Raw genomic sequence first — 17,995 nt, 5'->3', positions numbered from 1 at the left:
TACCTACCTTTTCCGGTTTGGTTAATGTCGTTGTGTTTTCTTTTTTTGTGTTGTGTTTTCTGATTTGTTGTTGTGTTTTGCACCTCAGGGCCACCGTAGTCAGGATATAGTGAAAGTTTCAGCAAATATGACAAAAATATTTTTATAAAAATGACCTACTGCCGCTTTAAAAACGTATTATCTTTTTATTGTGACAAAGTTTTAAAAAGATGTATTTGGTAAGATCAGAGACCTAGAATCAGTTACTCTTATGTGAGTCTATGGGCGACACAGATAAGACATTTAGCATGAGGCTGACTTTAAACATCTGGAAAGATAATTCCCCACACTGTTCTAGATGTAAAAGCAAAATAAGGAACATGTATGTACTTTTTTTTTTGTTTGAATAAAAGTTACTCCTTGATCAATTATCACAATGATTGATAACTATTGGAGAAATTAAGCCAAGAGAGGCAAAACTGTGGGTTATTGTTAATGGTTTCTTTTTATAAAATAAATTTGTATGGGAAGAATCAGAGAATTGTAGGCCTTACATACATTTTGCAGAGCTTCTGCATCTGCAAATGGTGAAACTTATCTCTCCAGTTTTTAATACATTATATGGGAAATGTGGTTTTCCAGACCTCAATAAATCTTTTGGTAAAAGGTAAATCAGTTATAATCTAGACATGGTGTAGTTATATAATATAATCTTTGTCCAGTTCTTCTGTAAAGTTTGCATACTGTATATTCTATTGTCTCAAAGTCATTACGATGCTCTCCCCACAGCTCCCACACCTTCACTACTCAAATATTTGCCAAAGGAGCACAGCCCGGCAGAGTCCGGCTCGTTCTCTAGAAGATGATACACACTGTGGGCTCACCCAGATGTTGAAAACAAGAACAGTTTTTATTTGGCAAACCCTGTGTGATACAGAATACTGTACAAGGCACTTTAATGAGGAATCATTGTAAAGCCACTGAGTACAACAGTGAAACTGCAACTCATGTAAAGGTATAACTACAGTGTGAGAAAAGCAAGAGGAAAAAAAAAAAGCAATGTAGAAAACAATTACTATTTGATTGTCATATCCCTGGACTGAAAGGATTAAGATAATAAATATATCAATTTACCCCAATCAATGAATTCCTGAAATCTAATTATGGCTGAAACAGTTGCTGAATGGGATGTTTTAAAAAACTGCACTCAAGTAAGGCACGTTAAACATCTACAGAGGAAGCAGATATAAGTGAATGTTTGGCTACCCTTAAAACAAAACACCCTTAAATATTAAATGAAACATTAAAATTAACAATCTTAGATCGGATATTGGCAATTACATGACCCAAAGTAATGGACTGTGTTTGTCAGTGCATATGCGCCATTTTTCAGTGGTTGATTATTTAAAAAAAAAAAAACACAAAAACATTACAGTAGTTAGGGAACATGTTCGATGCACCCAATGATTAAATATTATGGGTTTGTTTTGTTGTTGAATATGTACTGAAGTGTTTCACTACATTACGGTTGTTGAGCTGCTGTATATGAATCTGAGAGTAATGAAAACTTATTTATATGTACTAAACAGTAACATATTCATCCAAAAAAAATTCAATTGTTCATCTTAATAAACACAAATTGCACTTAAAAGTGAAACAAAAAAAAGGGGGCTCTGAAATAACTACAGTTGATTTGGTACAAAGACAACAATGGCGCGGCCATACTCTCTCTTACCAACACAATCTCCTAACTAAAAAAAAAAAAAAAGATACTTCACCTGCTGTGCATGGCACTCTGAACAACACAGCAAACATCCACCAAACGACTTACGACCATGAAAGAAAACCAAAAAAAAATCAGTGCCCCCACAAATATGCAAACACGTTCTGCAGGAAGAAAAATGGGAGTGCAGAGATCAGTCTGTAAATGAAACCATTGGCACACATCTTTATTTAAAAAAAAAAGAAAACTCCCCTGTTGGATTCATGCGTTTGAATCTCAGTCCTTCAGTAAGTTGGAGGCTGGTACTCTCCTGGGTGCTCCTGGCTTTGGGGGAAAGGCGACTGCTGGTAGCCTGTGGGGTACTGAGCAGGCGGGTATGGAGTGGTGTGGTCGTTGGCTGGGTCTCTGTACTCCTGGTCGAACTCACTGACGCCTTGGCAGTACCTTCTGTACGCAAAGTAGGACAGGAAGGCCTGTTGAGAGAAGTCTAAATTAGTAAGTGGACTTTCCACCAGCTCACTTGTGGGTTATCGTGTCGTTTTGTTAGGCAAATGTTGGTCGCACGTGGCAACGTGGGAGACGAGAAGCTCACCCAGGTGGCGATGGAGAAGAAGGAGAAGGCGATGACAGCCCGGGCGGCATCGCCAGCGACGGCGGTGTCGCTGCTGGTTTTGGACCACTGGTTGGCCAGGACACAGAAGCAGATGAACCACAGGAACGTCCACGCCGCTGCCCCGTGATAAAAATATCAAAGCAGAGACATGAATCAGGATTAAAAACTAAACACAATGACAGCATTAACTGCAACTCGGGTGCACTTCCTGTTTTTGGGGCACAGTTCCTTTATTCGAGTGTAAGCAGTCCGCAGTGAAACTCACCTGAGAAGACCAAATCTCCTAGAACGATTAATTTTCTCTCTTTGGCGTTGCTGATCTGCGGGAAGTAGGCGTCCAGTATGAAGAAGATGACACAAGCCAAGAAGGCCAGGACTCCGATTCCGACCCCGTAGCTGCAGGCGCTGTCGTTGTAGTTGAACATGCACTTGGTCTCATCCTTGGTCATCGGGTTGATGTACCCTTCTGCTGTGATGGTTGCAAAGACCACAATGGAGAATAACTGCAAAGAAGGGACACAAAGGGTTAATGCCACAGGGAGGTGGGCGGGAAAAAAACAACTGCATGTTGGGGCCATGTGATTCGTATCACATGATTGACATTACAAGAAAGCTTTCACCATAAAATTAAAAAGACATTAAAAACAGCCAGTTGAGACGAGTGGAGCTGAGCAGATGACGCTGGAGAAGTTTCGATTCCTCATCTGTTTGAACACTTTAAAAACTGTCCAGAAAACCAAATCAGCAACAGTTTAGATAGACGATTCATCTTCAGTGTAGAAAATATGATTAAATATTATATTCTCAAATGTGAGGGTTTGCTTGCTTCTCCGCATTTGAAGTGATTTTAAACTGTTTAACTGGACAAAAACCAAAACACCTGAGGACGTCACCTTGAGCTCTCAGAACTACTTTTTTGTTTCCAAACAATGAATCAATCTTACAGATTACATTTTTTAATGTCTTACTTCCTCCTCCATAACAAAGATCCTTAGATACTTGTTTAAAACAATAATAGTAATCAAGAAAGGAGGAAGCCTTTGCTGTCTGAGTTAACTCCATCTTCTTTACAAACTTTCTTTTTAAAAACTTTTAGTGATTTACCAATATTTTCCATTTGTTTTAACTTCAGTTCAATATTTTTGTTTTACTTTTTATTTTATTTTAAACCTGTCTTATTGTAAAGCACCTTGTAAATGTACTTTTTGAAGAGTGTAACATCAATAAAAGTGCACTATTATTACAGCACAACAGATGACGCTGGGAAAAGTTTCAATTCCTGGTCTTTTTTTCTGTCAAACCACCAAACCTTTTACAAGCTTTAACTCTTCCAGGTTCACTTTTAAAAACCAGGGTAAGCAACAATAATGTCCAAACAATCCCAACACCAGGTGGGAGAGCGCAGTTAGTGCGGTGACACAGCACCTGGCTCATGTTAGCCTAAGTTAGCTCAGATCAACAAGTGCCGGAGCGAATAACATCTTCATTTTCACTTCACGTTAACAGGTTTTTTTTGAGTTTTCAACCAAACCCCCGGTTCATGTCCACCGTCGGCAGCTCGGAAAGCTAACAAGTTGTACAATGTGCCAATTGGTGTCGACGCTGGCAGCTCACATCTGTTAACTTAAGGTGAAAGTCGGTGATGTGACAGCTGGCTAACTTTGATGCTAACGTTTCCGTGTAGTCACTCACCCAGCTCAGGCAGCGCAAAATGGTCTGAGGCTGCTTTATAAAACTCTCGATATCAAAAGCACCGCCAGCCAACGAGGCACCGTAAGCACTGCCCTGCATCTTTTCCACCCAAAAAACTAAACAAAACGCCTGTCGAACAAATGAAGGCTGCTAAAGTCTCCTGTCAAAGTTGGGAAAGTTTCGTTTTGTCCGACAGCTTCCTGACAACTTCTCAAAGACCGCCCCTGCTGCGGTGCGTTCAAGCGCTCCTCGTAAGAACCACAGTGCCGTGGTGATATTCGTGGTGCGTTTTTTAATCGGGAATATTAAGTGAATGCATCTAAAAAGAAACCTTTTAAATGGCTTTTTGTGTTTGTAACCTTGTGAGGCAAGAGTGACTTTAATTTACTTTTGGGAAATGAAACATTCCCAGTACATAGTGTTTATTGCAGGGCTGTTTGTTTGCAAAGGTTCATATTGTTTGATTGTAGGCTTGTAGGCTACAGCAAAATCAAGTTCAAGATTCAAGAGGTTTATTATCATATGACCAGTATAAACACAAGGCTAGTACGCACAATGAAAATCAATGAGAGTGCAGTATGAACATTTGTTATATTAAGTTGAGTTGAGTTGATTTGAGTTGAGCACAACCGACTAATAATAAACCCATTATGTACACAAGACCATATCAAAATAGTATATTCCTAATACAGATATGTTTATTTAATTTTCATAGAATACCCTCAATAATATCTCTACAATAATCAGAATAAACACACATACAGTTAAAGCACGTGGAGCGGTAGTCTCTTACTATAACAACAAAAACACTGAATATTTCACAATAATTTTGTTGTTCGTTTCTGTTGGCATCTTTTGGTAACTTTATTTTATGACAGTATTCACTGGACATTAATGTGTTATCAGGTCTAAAAGCTGAAGTCTGAAGTAGTATATGAAATACAATAATAATAGTATTATTCATTGTTTTACTTTGGACTTGCTTTAACTGATGTAATCTGTTTTTTTATTTTTATTTTGTAAATGTTATGTTTAGTGTCTTCTATTTGTTCCAGTGTTTTTGCTTCACTACTACGACATAAACACTGGGTTGACGAGTTGAAGGTTGTGTTGAAGTTCCTCATTATGGCCAATAGAGGGCAATGAGCACTCATTATTCTGAAGGCCCAGGTCTACTCCAACTAGCTTTAAGACGAACACAAAGCCAAGAAGTATTCTATAATTTTTGATGAAAGTGTATTATTATTATTATTATTATTATTATAACATAATTTATTTATTTACCATGTCCGTTTGGACCCCTTGGCCCCCCCCCCCCCATATCAGGCATATCAGAGATCCTTAAGTGATTGCACTTCATCAGATGCAGACAGCTAACTTTGTACCAATTACAAATAAGGCACAGCTGTGCGCAGAGAGACTGAGAGAGATAGAGGAAGTGTCTATGATGTGTTTTGACTGTCAAGAATAGACTGCTACAGTGTAAGCGTTAAACCATTGCTCTGTGTCCCACTATATGATGCATTGTTTGCAGCAAACAGAGAAACCTCACGGACCATGGCCCACAGTGTGAGCTTCGGTGTCAACATTTGTCAAATGGATTCTGACTATGAGTAAGTTTATAAGATTTCATTTTAGAGTTCCTTTACTTGTTTTTGTTTAGGTGTACGTGATATTTGCTCTGCATCCTCCTGCTCGGGTGGGCTAATGCACTTTGTTTTAATTTTGCACTACATATAATGTATAAATTAAAATTTATCAGAATGTGTTACTAAATTGTAGTTTCATTTTCTATGCTACATATAATTCACACACAACGACGGAGTGTTTGGAGAGATCTTTTTCAGTGCTTTCACAGCTAAATCTTCTAACTTTTGAGGCTCTTTTGTATTTGAAACTGGAAAACAGTCAAGCTTTAAAGTATGTGAGTTCTGTAAAATAATAAATCTCCATGGAAAAATGATAACGTTATCAATTATTTAACAACTTGTCTTATATACATGCTGCTCCACTGAGGGCACAAAGCCTTTGGGACTCTGAGTCATTTCTTCTGATGGCTACTTTTCTCCAGTGACATCGAAGAATGCGATCCAGGTCAGAACTCCTTTCAGCTCGTTGAACAGCCAGCAGCCCGCACCTCTAAATCTCCACGAAGGGATGTTTCTAGGGAATGCACAGGTACAAATACACAATGTCTGACGTTTACTGCCACTACAATTTCAATTGTAACATCTATAAATGTTTTAAATGATTAAAAAAAATAACATTTACTGCTGATTAGACAGTGCAATTGATGGCCACATGAGAGGCGAGACACTTGACAGGGAGCAGGTGTCCTCTCTGCAGAGGCACCGCTGGTCTGCTGCTACCCTAAAGGTCCTCTCCTCGATGCCCAGTCGCACTGCAGGTGAGGACAAATCTTTCTCTACTGTCTAACTGTTGAGAGTGTTCATTTAAGAACTATTACATTTATATTTCTTGTCCACACAGGGCCAAATACTGCATTAATTTCCCACCGTACCAGACGCCCAGGTCAGTCTCAGGTACACCAACCCCAGACCTCCTCCCATGTCTCTCCTCACCCCTCCAGAACAATCCAGGAGGACATTGTCCATGCAGATATGGAGGAAATCAGTACTGAAGGTAGACTAAAAAATGCCAAAGCACTAATTGCTCCGAACATTAGACAACTGCAGCTGTCAGCAGATCGGGTGCAGCAGATAATTTGGTGTTTCCTAACTTTTGGTTTACAGAAAACAAGAAGGAGCAGTTGGTGTCCGACCTCCGAGACCTCTCAGCGAGCGATGGCATGCGCAAGCTGCGAGCCATGCCGCTTAGCCTGGCAGATAAGATGGAAATCAGGTAAATGAGGCACTGAAAAACCTTCCATGATTGGCAAAATGCAGCTGCTACCACTGTAAACTCCTTTTCTTTTATTAGGCGACTTGCTTTCAGCGGCGTAGCAGAAAGTTCACTCTTCAGCAGAAATATCCCATGCTACAGTCACCTAAGCATGTACATCTCAAGGGTGAGTACAAATGAAAAGGTATAAGCCATTTTTTTAGCTTGTGTGTATCAGTCATACACTGTTTTCCTGCCCTCAGACTTGGCGTCACTGCCTGTTCAGCTGCCTCCCTGTCCTCAGTTCCCTCCATCTGTGGCATTCTCCCATGAAGAGACTGAGTGGACGTTTCGGAACTGGGGTGCTCTCGTACTTCCTGTTTCTCCGGACCCTCCTGCTCTTTAACCTCCTCCTCTTTGTCATCAACGGCCTGTTCCTGGTCTTCCCTCAAGCCGTCAATCCCCCTCCTCTTTATGACTCTCATCTGAGCAATTTCACTGGCCTAGAGCTTCTCACAGGCACGGTAAGATGGCTGTATGTTACATCAGGAGCAGAGCATACATGATTATTTCTCCCTTGCCAACTAGGGATGTAAAAATACACTTAATTTGATACAATTCATGATACTGAGTTCACAATAAGATTTTCTCACAATCTTTGTTTAACAAAATGAGATTGAAGACTGAAAAAGGTTCTTTTATAATACATTTTCTCTTATATTTTATTATATAATTGATAGAAATGATATAATCTTTTTTATTTCTGAGGTAGGATACACACTGTGCAAAACAACGCATACTTCATTTCCTTTGTAAAAGGAACTCTAACAAAGTCAAAATTAGATAATGCCCTTAACTGTTTAAATAGAGTACCACTATTCATTTTTCACTTGACCAATTTAGAATTTTCACACATTTGTTTTGTGTTTTAACAGTGTCATGCCATGTCTTTACATTCTGGCAGGGTTATCTCTCTCAGAGTGTGATGTTTTACGGCTACTACAACAACATCACCATCAAAACTTGCAAAACTGCTAACTCGAGACACAGCTCCTCTGTTGAATTAGATCTGCCGGACTGTGATACAGTCAAGTCCAAGACAGTGCCGTACAGCATACCTGCAGCCTATTTCTTCACCATCGTCATCTCCTTCGTCATTGTCTGTATCATCCTGGTGTACAGGTTAGACAATAAGTGAATTACTTTTGCTTTCATTTTCTTTTGGCCCATCTGCAGTGTGTATTTGATGGCTTTATCGTTCTCCTGCAGCATTTCCACGTCCTTTGGGAGAAGCTATCGTGTCCTCAAGTCCAATGACGATCTGGCGGCAAAGGTTTTTTGCTCCTGGGACTTTAAAGTCAGCAAGAAGATGTCCGTCAGACTTCAGTCTGAGAAAATCAGCACTCAGCTCAAAGTAACTCAGTCATGTGAATATTTTTATTTCAGTCAGTCACTTTGTCACGCTATGGTTTGGTTTTCACACAGGAAAAACCTTTCAGTCCAAGCCCAAAAACTGAGTCTCTCATTAGCTTAGAACTATGAACACATTTGGGGGAGTAACAGATTACATGTAACAGAGTAATGTAAACAGAATAAAAAACACGGTAACTGTAATCCATTACAGAATACGTATTCAGATTACAGTTGCATTTTGTAAATTATTATTAGCTGGGTTATCATTTTTAAAATAAGGAACAATATACCACCATGCACACGTTACTACGCTTCATGAATAAAACCACAGCTAATCTTACAGTTGCCAATTCATTATCATGGCCTTTAACTTGAACAATGTCAGCATTATTTTGTCTTTAAAGCAGAAAAGGGAACAACATCACTGTAAAGGCCTTTGGTAAAACTGGCAGCAACTATACGCTCAAAACAGCCAATGTAAAATAACAGTTAAAGAAAATTTTACTCAGGTCTCTGACTTTAGAGAGAATTTATTAAAAGCATCATAAATAAGATGCAACCATTCAGTCAACTATTTACAGCCTCTAACAGCATCAAGTAGAATGAAACACAGCCAAACTGAGATGCTAATGTGTCGATTGGATTGCCATAATAACTACATGGATCAGAGCTATTGATGTGTTGATTAACAGAGAGGTAGACTTGGGTCTGCTGGGACTGATGGTTAAAGTAGGCTCCCCATCATGCACACATATGCTAATGAAATCAATTTTCTTATAAAGGAAGGATTTTTAAGTATCTGTTATCGTACACCGACGGCGGCTGTCTCAGTTGACAGACTTAGGACATAGCCTACACACACATGCTGATCACAGGTTCACACTGTGAAGATCATTTAAATGTAGTCGTCTCATACTACAAACCGCTGCCTTTCCAACAGGAGCTGCTATCTGAGATGATCAGTGGGGAAGATGAAAAGAGCTGCATGCAGAGACTCGGCCGCCTCATAGTGCATCTGATTGCGTGGGCTACATGTCTGGCGAGCATCTCCCTGAGTGCCATGGCAGTCTACCTCCTGTCAGAGGTTAGAGGAAACGGCGCAACAACTGCTGTGCAGCCAGACATGACAGATATTCTTTTTGCACATTTGAGCAGACGTAGGGCCCCCGAGTAGCATTTTCTCAAGACTACCATGGAAATAACACCTTCTCACCGCAGTTTATTTACTTCTGCTTTTTCTTTCCTGGTAAGTTTTACTCTGCTGGTGTTTTGTCAAACTGCATTGCAATTCTTATCAAGCTATTGGAAGAAGATTGTTGAACGCAGCAGTTCCCTTTGAAGAAATCCTGCCACCATGACAGGAAAATATTATCTACTGGTAGTATTTCATGATATAACATAAAAAAAATTGACATGCAGTATTCTTTTAATGTTTCTCGTGATTTGCAAACTCGCTAAATTAAATATGCACATTAAATCACAGCAGACATTTGACTCCTCATAGCAAGAAATGCAAAGGGAACCAAAAGCACTTATGATGTTGCATTCCAGCAGTATAAAGTATCAATACTTTTGAAAACCCTAGTTTGCAACCCTCACTGTGATTCGTCCATCCCTTCACAGAATGCCATTCAGGGTCCTTTTAAAGAAAGTGAGCTGCTGCTCTTGTCTGCCGTGGTGTCGGGCATTAATCTGCTGCTCCCCGGCCTCTTCAACCTGTGTGCTTGGATGGAGAGTCATGACTCACCCAGTGTTCGAGTCTATGTCTCCATCTTCAGGTGAGAAGAAGAACTGTGAAACCACATCATGTTCTCTTCAATTGTTTCATTTGCACAGGCGATTTTCACCTTTTATTTCTTCTTTATACATGCTGTAGAGAATAGGCAATAGACAAATAAACAGTACAATAATACAATACAACAAACAAAATAAGAAATAAGCAACACATATATATAAAAAAAGTTGGAAATCCCATCAACCAAACTACCATTATTTCCTGAGCATAGAAGTGTGAAATGTTATCTCTATTATCTGTTTAAATGTGGAGCGTTCACTGCCTCATCATTAATGTGGATGCTTTATTTATACCCACCATAAAAACTCAAAATTCACATTTTTATATATTTGGCATTTAAGATCTGTCCCCTAACAAACACGACCATTATCCATCATCAGTTTTATTCTGTAAGGTTTTATTGTAGTGTGAAAAGAGAAATATATTTTTTTCAAATAGAATATCTCATCCATATTTCCCTCAGGAACCTGTTGTTGAAGGTCAGTGTTGTTGGAGTGCTGTGTTTCCGGTGGCTAGGAAGAATTGCTGTGGAACCAGAAAGTCGTAGTATACAGGTTACAAACATCTGAACTTCTCATAATTATAGTTGTTTTACTGTGTGAATGCTATTCATTACTAAAATATTGCGTGTTTGAACACAAAATGCAAATTAGCCCCAATGTTAACCTTATTGGAGATGTGAAACAACCTTAAATCCACTTCCAGTAGATTCTTTATATTTATGTCTCTGTTATCCACAGTGTTGGGAGAGCTTTGTGGGGCAAGAACTGTATCGCCTACTCCTGATGGACTTTATCTTTACAGTGCTTTATACTTTTTTGGGAGAGTACTTGTGGAGGCAAGTTGCCCCTTTTATTCACGAATAATGGATAACTTTGATTCTGTTCTTACTGTTTCACCATTTACTGATTGCTAAGCATCTTCCCTGTAGACTCTTTTCCAAGAAAGTGCTGAAAAGGAACAGGAAGCCGGTGTTTGACATTGCTCGTAACGTGCTGGAGCTCATATACGGACAAACTCTTATTTGGTAATTGCACGGCATTACACCACCATCATTGAAACACATCATATCTTTAACTTAAAAAAACATTATTAATTAAACATTAATGGTCTTCTTTCCAGGCTCGGGGTGCTGTTTGCGCCACTGCTTCCCGCAGTCCAGATCATAAAACTGTTTGTGCTGTTTTACATGAAGAAGGTTGGTACATCAAGGGTTGTTTCAACGTCACATGCGTCTTCTTAGATTACCGAAACTTAAAAATTCTTCCTCTGGTTTCTCTCTCAGAACAGTCTGCTGCTCAACTGTCAGGCATCAAGAAAACCCTGGAGGGCCAGTCAGATGACCACACTATTCATCTGCCTTTTGTGCTTCCCCTCATTTCTTGGTGCTGCCGTGTCTATCACCTATGCAATTTGGAGGTGCGTGCAACAAACGTCCTTAAATGTCCTTAAGTTACTGTAATGCCTGCAAGCGGTTTTCACACCGAAAGGCATGAGTAAATTCCACAAATTCAGACACACATAGTTTGCTAAAAATGGGATTTGAACAAATTATTTTGACAAATGTCATTGTGTTCCAAGAATACACAGCATATTGTACTAGCGTGTTAGATTTTAGGTAATGAATGAATGAATATGAGGTTAGAGTCACATTTCAATATCCAAATTTCATGGGAATTGGGGTTGTTGCCTTGGCATTGCCCTCCCGCACTGTTCAAGACGACTGTTTCACCAGATAATTACCCTTAAAGTATGAGACTATATTCTGTGCTTTTCTTATTGTCACAAATCCCACGAAAAGACCAAAACCAAGTATTTCCTGTGTAGCCAAAGTATGATTGCCTCTATTGTTGTCAAAAAACCCATCACTTAGCATCACAGTGGGTGACATGTTCCTTCATTACAATGAAAATGGGCACTGTTGGTTATTTTGAGTCAATCATGTACTTTCTGGTGCTGTAAATACAGCTCAAGTGGTAGTAGTAGTCCCCAACAAATGCAGAAGAAAGAAATTCAAAAAATGAAACAGTATGAATTTCTGACCACTCTTTAAATTAATAGTTTACTTTTGTGAAATATGCTCATTCACTTTGTTTGTAGGAGTTAAATGAGAAGACTGTTTGCACTCTTGTGTTTGTATGGCAGATATAAAGCTACCATGAACAGCTGGTTAGGTTAGCTTAGCACAAAGACTGGAAACAGGGGGAAACAGCTAGCCTGGCCTGTACCTTGTACAAAACAAGGTGACAGAATCCGCTTACCAGTACTTGTAAAAACGACAGTTCAAACATCTACAGGGTTTATCGTCAAGACTATTTCTTGGCCAGTTGCTGAGTTAATAGTCTTGCACATAACTGCCGTCAAATGGCAGATTTCCATTTTTGTTCTTCGTTTTTTGTACAGATCCCTGCTTGCTGCTTCTCCCTGTTTCTGGGCTTTGTACTAACATAAGCTCACCAGTGGGTACTCTTGTTTGCTGTACAAAAATATGGGTAGGAAAATCCGAACGTATTGAGAGAACACATTTTTGGTTCCTTTTTATTGGATTTGTTAACCCTTAGATAACCTTTTATCTTCAAACCCACAGTTTGCACTGTTTGTCGTCCACAGGATTAAACCCTCGTCGGGGTGCGGCCCTTTCAGGAATCAGACCACAATGTTTCAGTCAGGACAGCTGTGGGCTCAGCAGCTGGAGGAGGCCCACCCGATCCTGTCCTGGCTCAGCTGGGCCTACAATTCTCTGTTGGAGAACCCGTTGTTCTTATTCCTCACCAGCGGAGTGTTTCTGTGAGTGGTGACATGATCACAAACAAACACAACTGTCCAGTTTCAACAATCTTTTGTCATTGTGGTGGCCTGGTGTACGTGAATACCGTTTGTGCTCTTTGAATTTTAAAGAGATTTTGTTCCTCTTTCTGTTTTTTCAGAATGGTGATATATTTTCGCACTCAAGTTGTTGATGGCCAAAGGAGAATCATCAGTCGGTTAGAAAAGCAAATTGAAAATGTATGCACAATTAAACATTATTATAAACAAGACTAAGAGTGTATACAGTCATGCTAGTGGTTCTGTGAGGCGGTATTGAGGCATAGTGTTGTTCACCATCTTAGATTAGATGCTTATAGTTGTTCATTAGCATTAACACAATTTACAGCTAAAAGAATGTGTTTGCAAGTATTTGGCCATAAACCATATTGGACAAAGGAAAATTAAGAGATTACAAATTAACCTGAGAAGGACACGGATATCTTAACTAAATGAATCCTAGCAGACAACCAAAGTCAGTAGGATGAATCATCTTGGTATCATGACTGAATCATGAATGTCTGTACCAAATTTCATGGAGATCTATCTCCATGATCTATCGATCTCCATAAATGGCAGACTGACCAACCAACAGAGCATCATTGCCATCCATAGAGCCATAATCAATGACACATATATAGTATGTTGATATTAATCTTATTGAGCTTGTATCTTTTTATGACTCAATCAATTTTACTGTATATATATTTGTTTTTACAAATAGGATAAAGAAAATTGTGACCTGAATTTCATTATACAATACACCCTGCATTGTAAAATGACACTTAAATAACCTTGTATCCTTGTATACAGGAGGGTAAAGACAAAAAGTTCCTCATCACCAAATTGCAAGCCATTTATGAAGAAATCTGTCTGATTTCCCCTCATAGATAAGGTGCGTAGTCTCAATACTGTATCCTCTTTCTGGTTGTTACATATCTCCTTTTGTTTTCTCACCAATTCAATGCCCGCCCACAACGTCTTCCATATAAAACCTTTTCCTCTTCCTTCCCTCCAGTGTAATGGCTGAACAACATTCACAGAATAACGATGGCAAGCTATTGTCTCATCAGTGACAAGCATCTTCGCTTTAATATTATCTCATCAGTGACAAGCATCTTCGCTTTAATATTATCTCATCAGTGATCACTTACAAGCTGAGAACAAAAGCAAAACTATTTTCAAATTGTTATTTTCAAATACATGACATTGCATAATGTTTGGTGAGTCGTTAATGTACTGGATGAACACAAACTAGGTCCGGCTTTTAGCACTATAATTGAATTATTCATATTTTTTAATACATATGTATGTCAGGATGTGTATATTCTTTATATGTGTTATGTTTAAGTTTTTAAATAATAAATAATTCATGTGTTTTTGGCAAGTTATGCAAGTGTCGCCTTATCTGGAAACATTGTTTTCATTGTTATCTGAATAGCCCAAACATTGCAAATATTCCTCCATGTCATTCCTCTGAACATGTAAAATTCCTAATTACTTTTGGTACAGTATTTTATTAAGATTTTGCACTTTTTTGCGGTATTTCTTGTCAAAAATGGGCTGTCAAAGCATATAAATGTGGCACATTTACTGTACGTTAAGTTCATCCAGCAGAATGTGAAATAACACACACATAGTAGACATAGCCTACAGCTATGCAACCTGCTTCTTGCAGCTCTATCCAAAGTTTACCGAGCACTCTTTTCATACAAATTGCTGTCTAAAAATGTATTTGATTACTAGCACAAATACACAGCGATGGTGGGTATCAGAAGCTGAACATTAGCTTTTATTGTCACTCCAAAGAGCATCACAGCAGGTCAGACTTCTAAGAACACATTCAACATGACTTTATGTAACATTTAACTTAAGTTTGAAAAATCTGTTTATGAAATACTTTAGTGACAAATAAGTGTTCAGCTGATGTTATCTTAAAAAGATATCTAAAAGTCAAACTGGAAAAGGTGCAGTATTTTAAACTCAGTTTTATTTGAGACATACAGTCCAAATAAAAGCTACACAAAAGGGATACAAAACAAATATACTGAGCTTATTATGTATGCAGCTCTGTTACCAAGTGTTCAATAATGTCAACAATTCCCTGATCGCAAACTGCATGCTGGTTGTAACATTTTTTGTTAAAGCCAGCATGGCTGCTGAACAAGATGGGCAACTTTTTTTATCAGTCACTTAAATTTGTTCCAGTTAACTTTACTAGAAAAATAACAGTAGGAGGAGATTTCCTCTTTGCGACATTGAGAGACAATATATAAACCCACTTCAGAGCAGGTTACTCTCTACTTTGATGTCACTTCAGAGCAGGTTACTCTCTACTTTGAGTTGCTCTACTTGGAACAAGGGCTTGAAAAAACATTTCTGTAACGACCTCTGGTAAGTGACAGCTTTTTTCATTTCATACTTTATCTGCTGAGAATATTAGATTGTGAATTATGTTCCTAATTGTACATATCATAGTTTTGTCTTTTCACTCCAAACTCCTCTTCCCTCCAGATAACATGGAAGTGAAGACAAAATCTAAAAGGAAAGTGTACATCAGTCTTCCAAAGAAACACATAGCTGCTTTTGCTGAACATTATGAGCTGGTAAATCATTTCTCTCATTCTTATATTTACAGGAAGCATCACTTAGTTTTATCTTTTTGACTTAGGCTACAATATGCCATGAAGCTCATGATTTTCTATCATTTAACAGGAACATGGATTGATTATAAGAGAGCTGAATCCCTGTATAAATGAAGGATATGTACGAGCTAACTTTAGAGATTGGGGAACCGTCACAGCGTGCAAGGTAAAGACTGGAAATACTGTTTGATTAGTGCCTGTGCTTATATATTTTTGTATAAATTATAAAGATCCAGGACATTTTGTCACCTAATTAAAATCTGTTAAATTGGATTCCAGATTATGAAAAGCCCCAACAAGGGGGGAAATAAGGCAATGGCCTATGTGAGGTTTTCTACAGAGGATGAAGCAGACAGAGCAGAATGGGCTGGTCCACACGACATTGGAGGCGATGTGGAAGTGAAACGCGTTGTTAGTCCAAAGGTAAGTCACAACAAATTTTTCTCTCCTTCTCTTAGAGCAGTGCTGGCTTTATGCCTGTTCTCGTAACAGACGAAAAAAGAGAAAATCTTTGTATAAAGAATTGTAGCAGTATCTTGATTTTAAAAGTGTGCATTGGCTGGCTGTGTCTTTCAGATGGAGGAGGATTCAGAAGAGGAGGTCCACGCAGTCACTGATAAACCTCATTCGCGGCGTTCAATGGGTTTGGGCTATATTGGAGGATGCTCAGTGGGTAGATGATGATGCGATGGATGAATAAACAAATACTGTGCTGTACATTAATTTAGAGATTCTAAACTAATCAGCTCTTAAAGAAATCAATGGGACTCCATCATCCTCTATAGGCTGCAGGGTGAAAATATTCTTAAGACTAACAAAAGAACATAAATTCCTATTTTCCAACTTGTTTATCTGTTTATAAAGCCTTAATGTGAGTTACGGTAGATATTGTGCTGATTTTATGTTGTGAATTGTTATTATTTACCTTGGTGGATAATAAAGCTGTTTTTTGTGTAGTTTTATTTACACAAATAATTTGACTTTTATATATATTTATATTCACATCTGTTTTGCCAGTAAATTCCTTGTATTTGTCCACATACTTGGCCAATAAAGCTGATTCTGAATAATGTTTGTCAAGGTCATTGGCTGTTAAAATATATAATAATATACATAATACATGTAGATATTCGCTCCCTTTCTGCAGCTACTGTTGGTGAATGCAACATGATTTGTATTTTATAAATGACATGACACTCTGCAAAATGCTGTAAAGAAGTACGATTTGTATAAAAATGATAAATATTGTACTGATTTTATGTGGTTTTGTTTGTTGTTGTTTTTTACCCTGGGTGAATAATAATGACTGGTTCTGACAGCTTAATTTTTTTCCCCTTCCTTCTTTCCTTCTTCTTATGTCACCGCTTTCTTTAAAAGATGAAAGGATGACACAATAGAAACAATAACTGCATAGTCCTATGAAACATATTTTAAAATAGTGTGTATGTAAACTACAAAATAAGGTAGGCCTATCCACAAATGTAACATTGTAAATGTAATGTAAATGAATTAGGAAATTAATATATAAATGTGTGACGTGTATGTTGCACCTTTACTGTATGTTAAAGGTCCAGTGTGTAACATTTAGGAGGCTCTATTAGCAAAGTACAATACACATATAGGCATGACTATCCTGAACAGCACTTAATCCCCCAGCTGGGTGGGAGCAGTCCTTGTTTTTGATGCGCTACCATGAATAGATGTCCAAACAGTATTTATCATTGGGTGAGGTTCCAATTTAATTAGGATTTTAGCTTACAGACATTTTTTTTATTTTTATATCACCAACACACCGCGGTGATATGATGACTGGTGTGGCTGAGCATACAGTCGTGCGAGCGGTAAAAACCTTGAGACCTCTCTGTCACCCACGCATGATTAGATGACCTTTTGTACCTGTGCCTGTATAGATTTCCCCTACCATGATGATCTACACTGCCACTCGAAACCGGACACAGGCCACTAATATAAACAGACACAGCCCTAAATAATGCCTCCTATAGTATGTTTTTATTAGTCTATAATCCCCTGAAAATAAGAAATCGTGTTTTCGTTATCCATCTACCTTCTATGTGCTGCTGTGACGAGTGAATTTCCCCATTGTGGGATGAATAAAGTATAATCTAATCTAATCTAATCTAAGAATGAGTCATTTTTATCTACAGAGGGAGCGGGGTCCCCCAGAACAGACAAACCAAACACTGGCTGTAGACGGGGCCTTTGGTTTTCTCGTGATGATGATGTTAAGTTAGTTGCAGGTTTGTTTGTGCAAACGTCATAGCTGGACTCCTAGACACTGGTCTTTTTAGTCTGGAGCTCCATTACCAAGTGCACAATAATGTCAAAAATGTCCTAATAGCATAGTGCATTTTAGCTTTAACATATTTAGCATTCCCCCCTGGCAGCTAAACAAGATGGGCAGCTTTTTGATCTGTCACTGAAACCTCACAAGAAAAATAACAGTATGAGGAAGTTTTCCTTATTGAAGA

The 17,995-nt window shown here is 38.5% G+C and overlaps 3 protein-coding genes across 3 annotated transcripts; 2 read left to right on the top strand and 1 right to left on the bottom strand.

Moving 5' to 3' along the window:
- Positions 1-870: 870 nt before the first annotated feature.
- On the bottom strand, positions 871-4,226 carry syngr2a (synaptogyrin 2a). The gene is made up of 4 exons (XM_035655545.1): positions 4,008-4,226; positions 2,581-2,818; positions 2,295-2,431; positions 871-2,175 (listed from the first exon to the last, which is right to left on the bottom strand). Exons 1-4 carry the CDS (start codon positions 4,104-4,106, stop codon positions 1,987-1,989), a joined length of 663 nt encoding a protein of 220 aa, XP_035511438.1. The 5' UTR covers positions 4,107-4,226; the 3' UTR covers positions 871-1,986.
- A 1,338-nt stretch (positions 4,227-5,564) lies between these two features.
- LOC118323399 (transmembrane channel-like protein 6) lies at positions 5,565-14,174 on the top strand. The gene is made up of 22 exons (XM_035655358.1): positions 5,565-5,620; positions 6,079-6,218; positions 6,301-6,414; positions 6,498-6,650; positions 6,761-6,869; positions 6,948-7,035; positions 7,112-7,372; positions 7,813-7,864; positions 7,952-8,030; positions 8,118-8,262; positions 9,202-9,345; positions 9,885-10,039; positions 10,520-10,599; positions 10,643-10,644; positions 10,797-10,894; positions 10,988-11,083; positions 11,179-11,254; positions 11,342-11,475; positions 12,667-12,843; positions 12,984-13,062; positions 13,675-13,756; positions 13,880-14,174. The coding sequence occupies exons 1-21, from the start codon at positions 5,565-5,567 to the stop codon at positions 13,753-13,755; spliced, it is 2,319 nt and encodes a 772-aa protein (XP_035511251.1). The 3' UTR covers position 13,756; positions 13,880-14,174.
- Positions 14,175-15,235: 1,061 nt separating this feature from the next.
- LOC118323523 (heterogeneous nuclear ribonucleoprotein A0-like) lies at positions 15,236-16,659 on the top strand. Its single transcript, XM_035655508.1, has 4 exons — positions 15,236-15,467; positions 15,577-15,672; positions 15,786-15,929; positions 16,083-16,659. Exons 1-4 carry the CDS (start codon positions 15,315-15,317, stop codon positions 16,185-16,187), a joined length of 498 nt encoding a protein of 165 aa, XP_035511401.1. The 5' UTR covers positions 15,236-15,314; the 3' UTR covers positions 16,188-16,659.
- Positions 16,660-17,995: the final 1,336 nt, after the last annotated feature.

This window comes from Morone saxatilis, unplaced genomic scaffold (genome assembly GCF_004916995.1).
Source record: "Morone saxatilis isolate NCDOM2014 unplaced genomic scaffold, NCSU_SB_2.0 Contig14, whole genome shotgun sequence".
Classification (NCBI taxonomy): domain Eukaryota; kingdom Metazoa; phylum Chordata; class Actinopteri; family Moronidae; genus Morone; species Morone saxatilis.
Note: the sequence above shows the minus strand (reverse complement) of the source record. Positions and strands in the feature narration are given on the sequence as shown.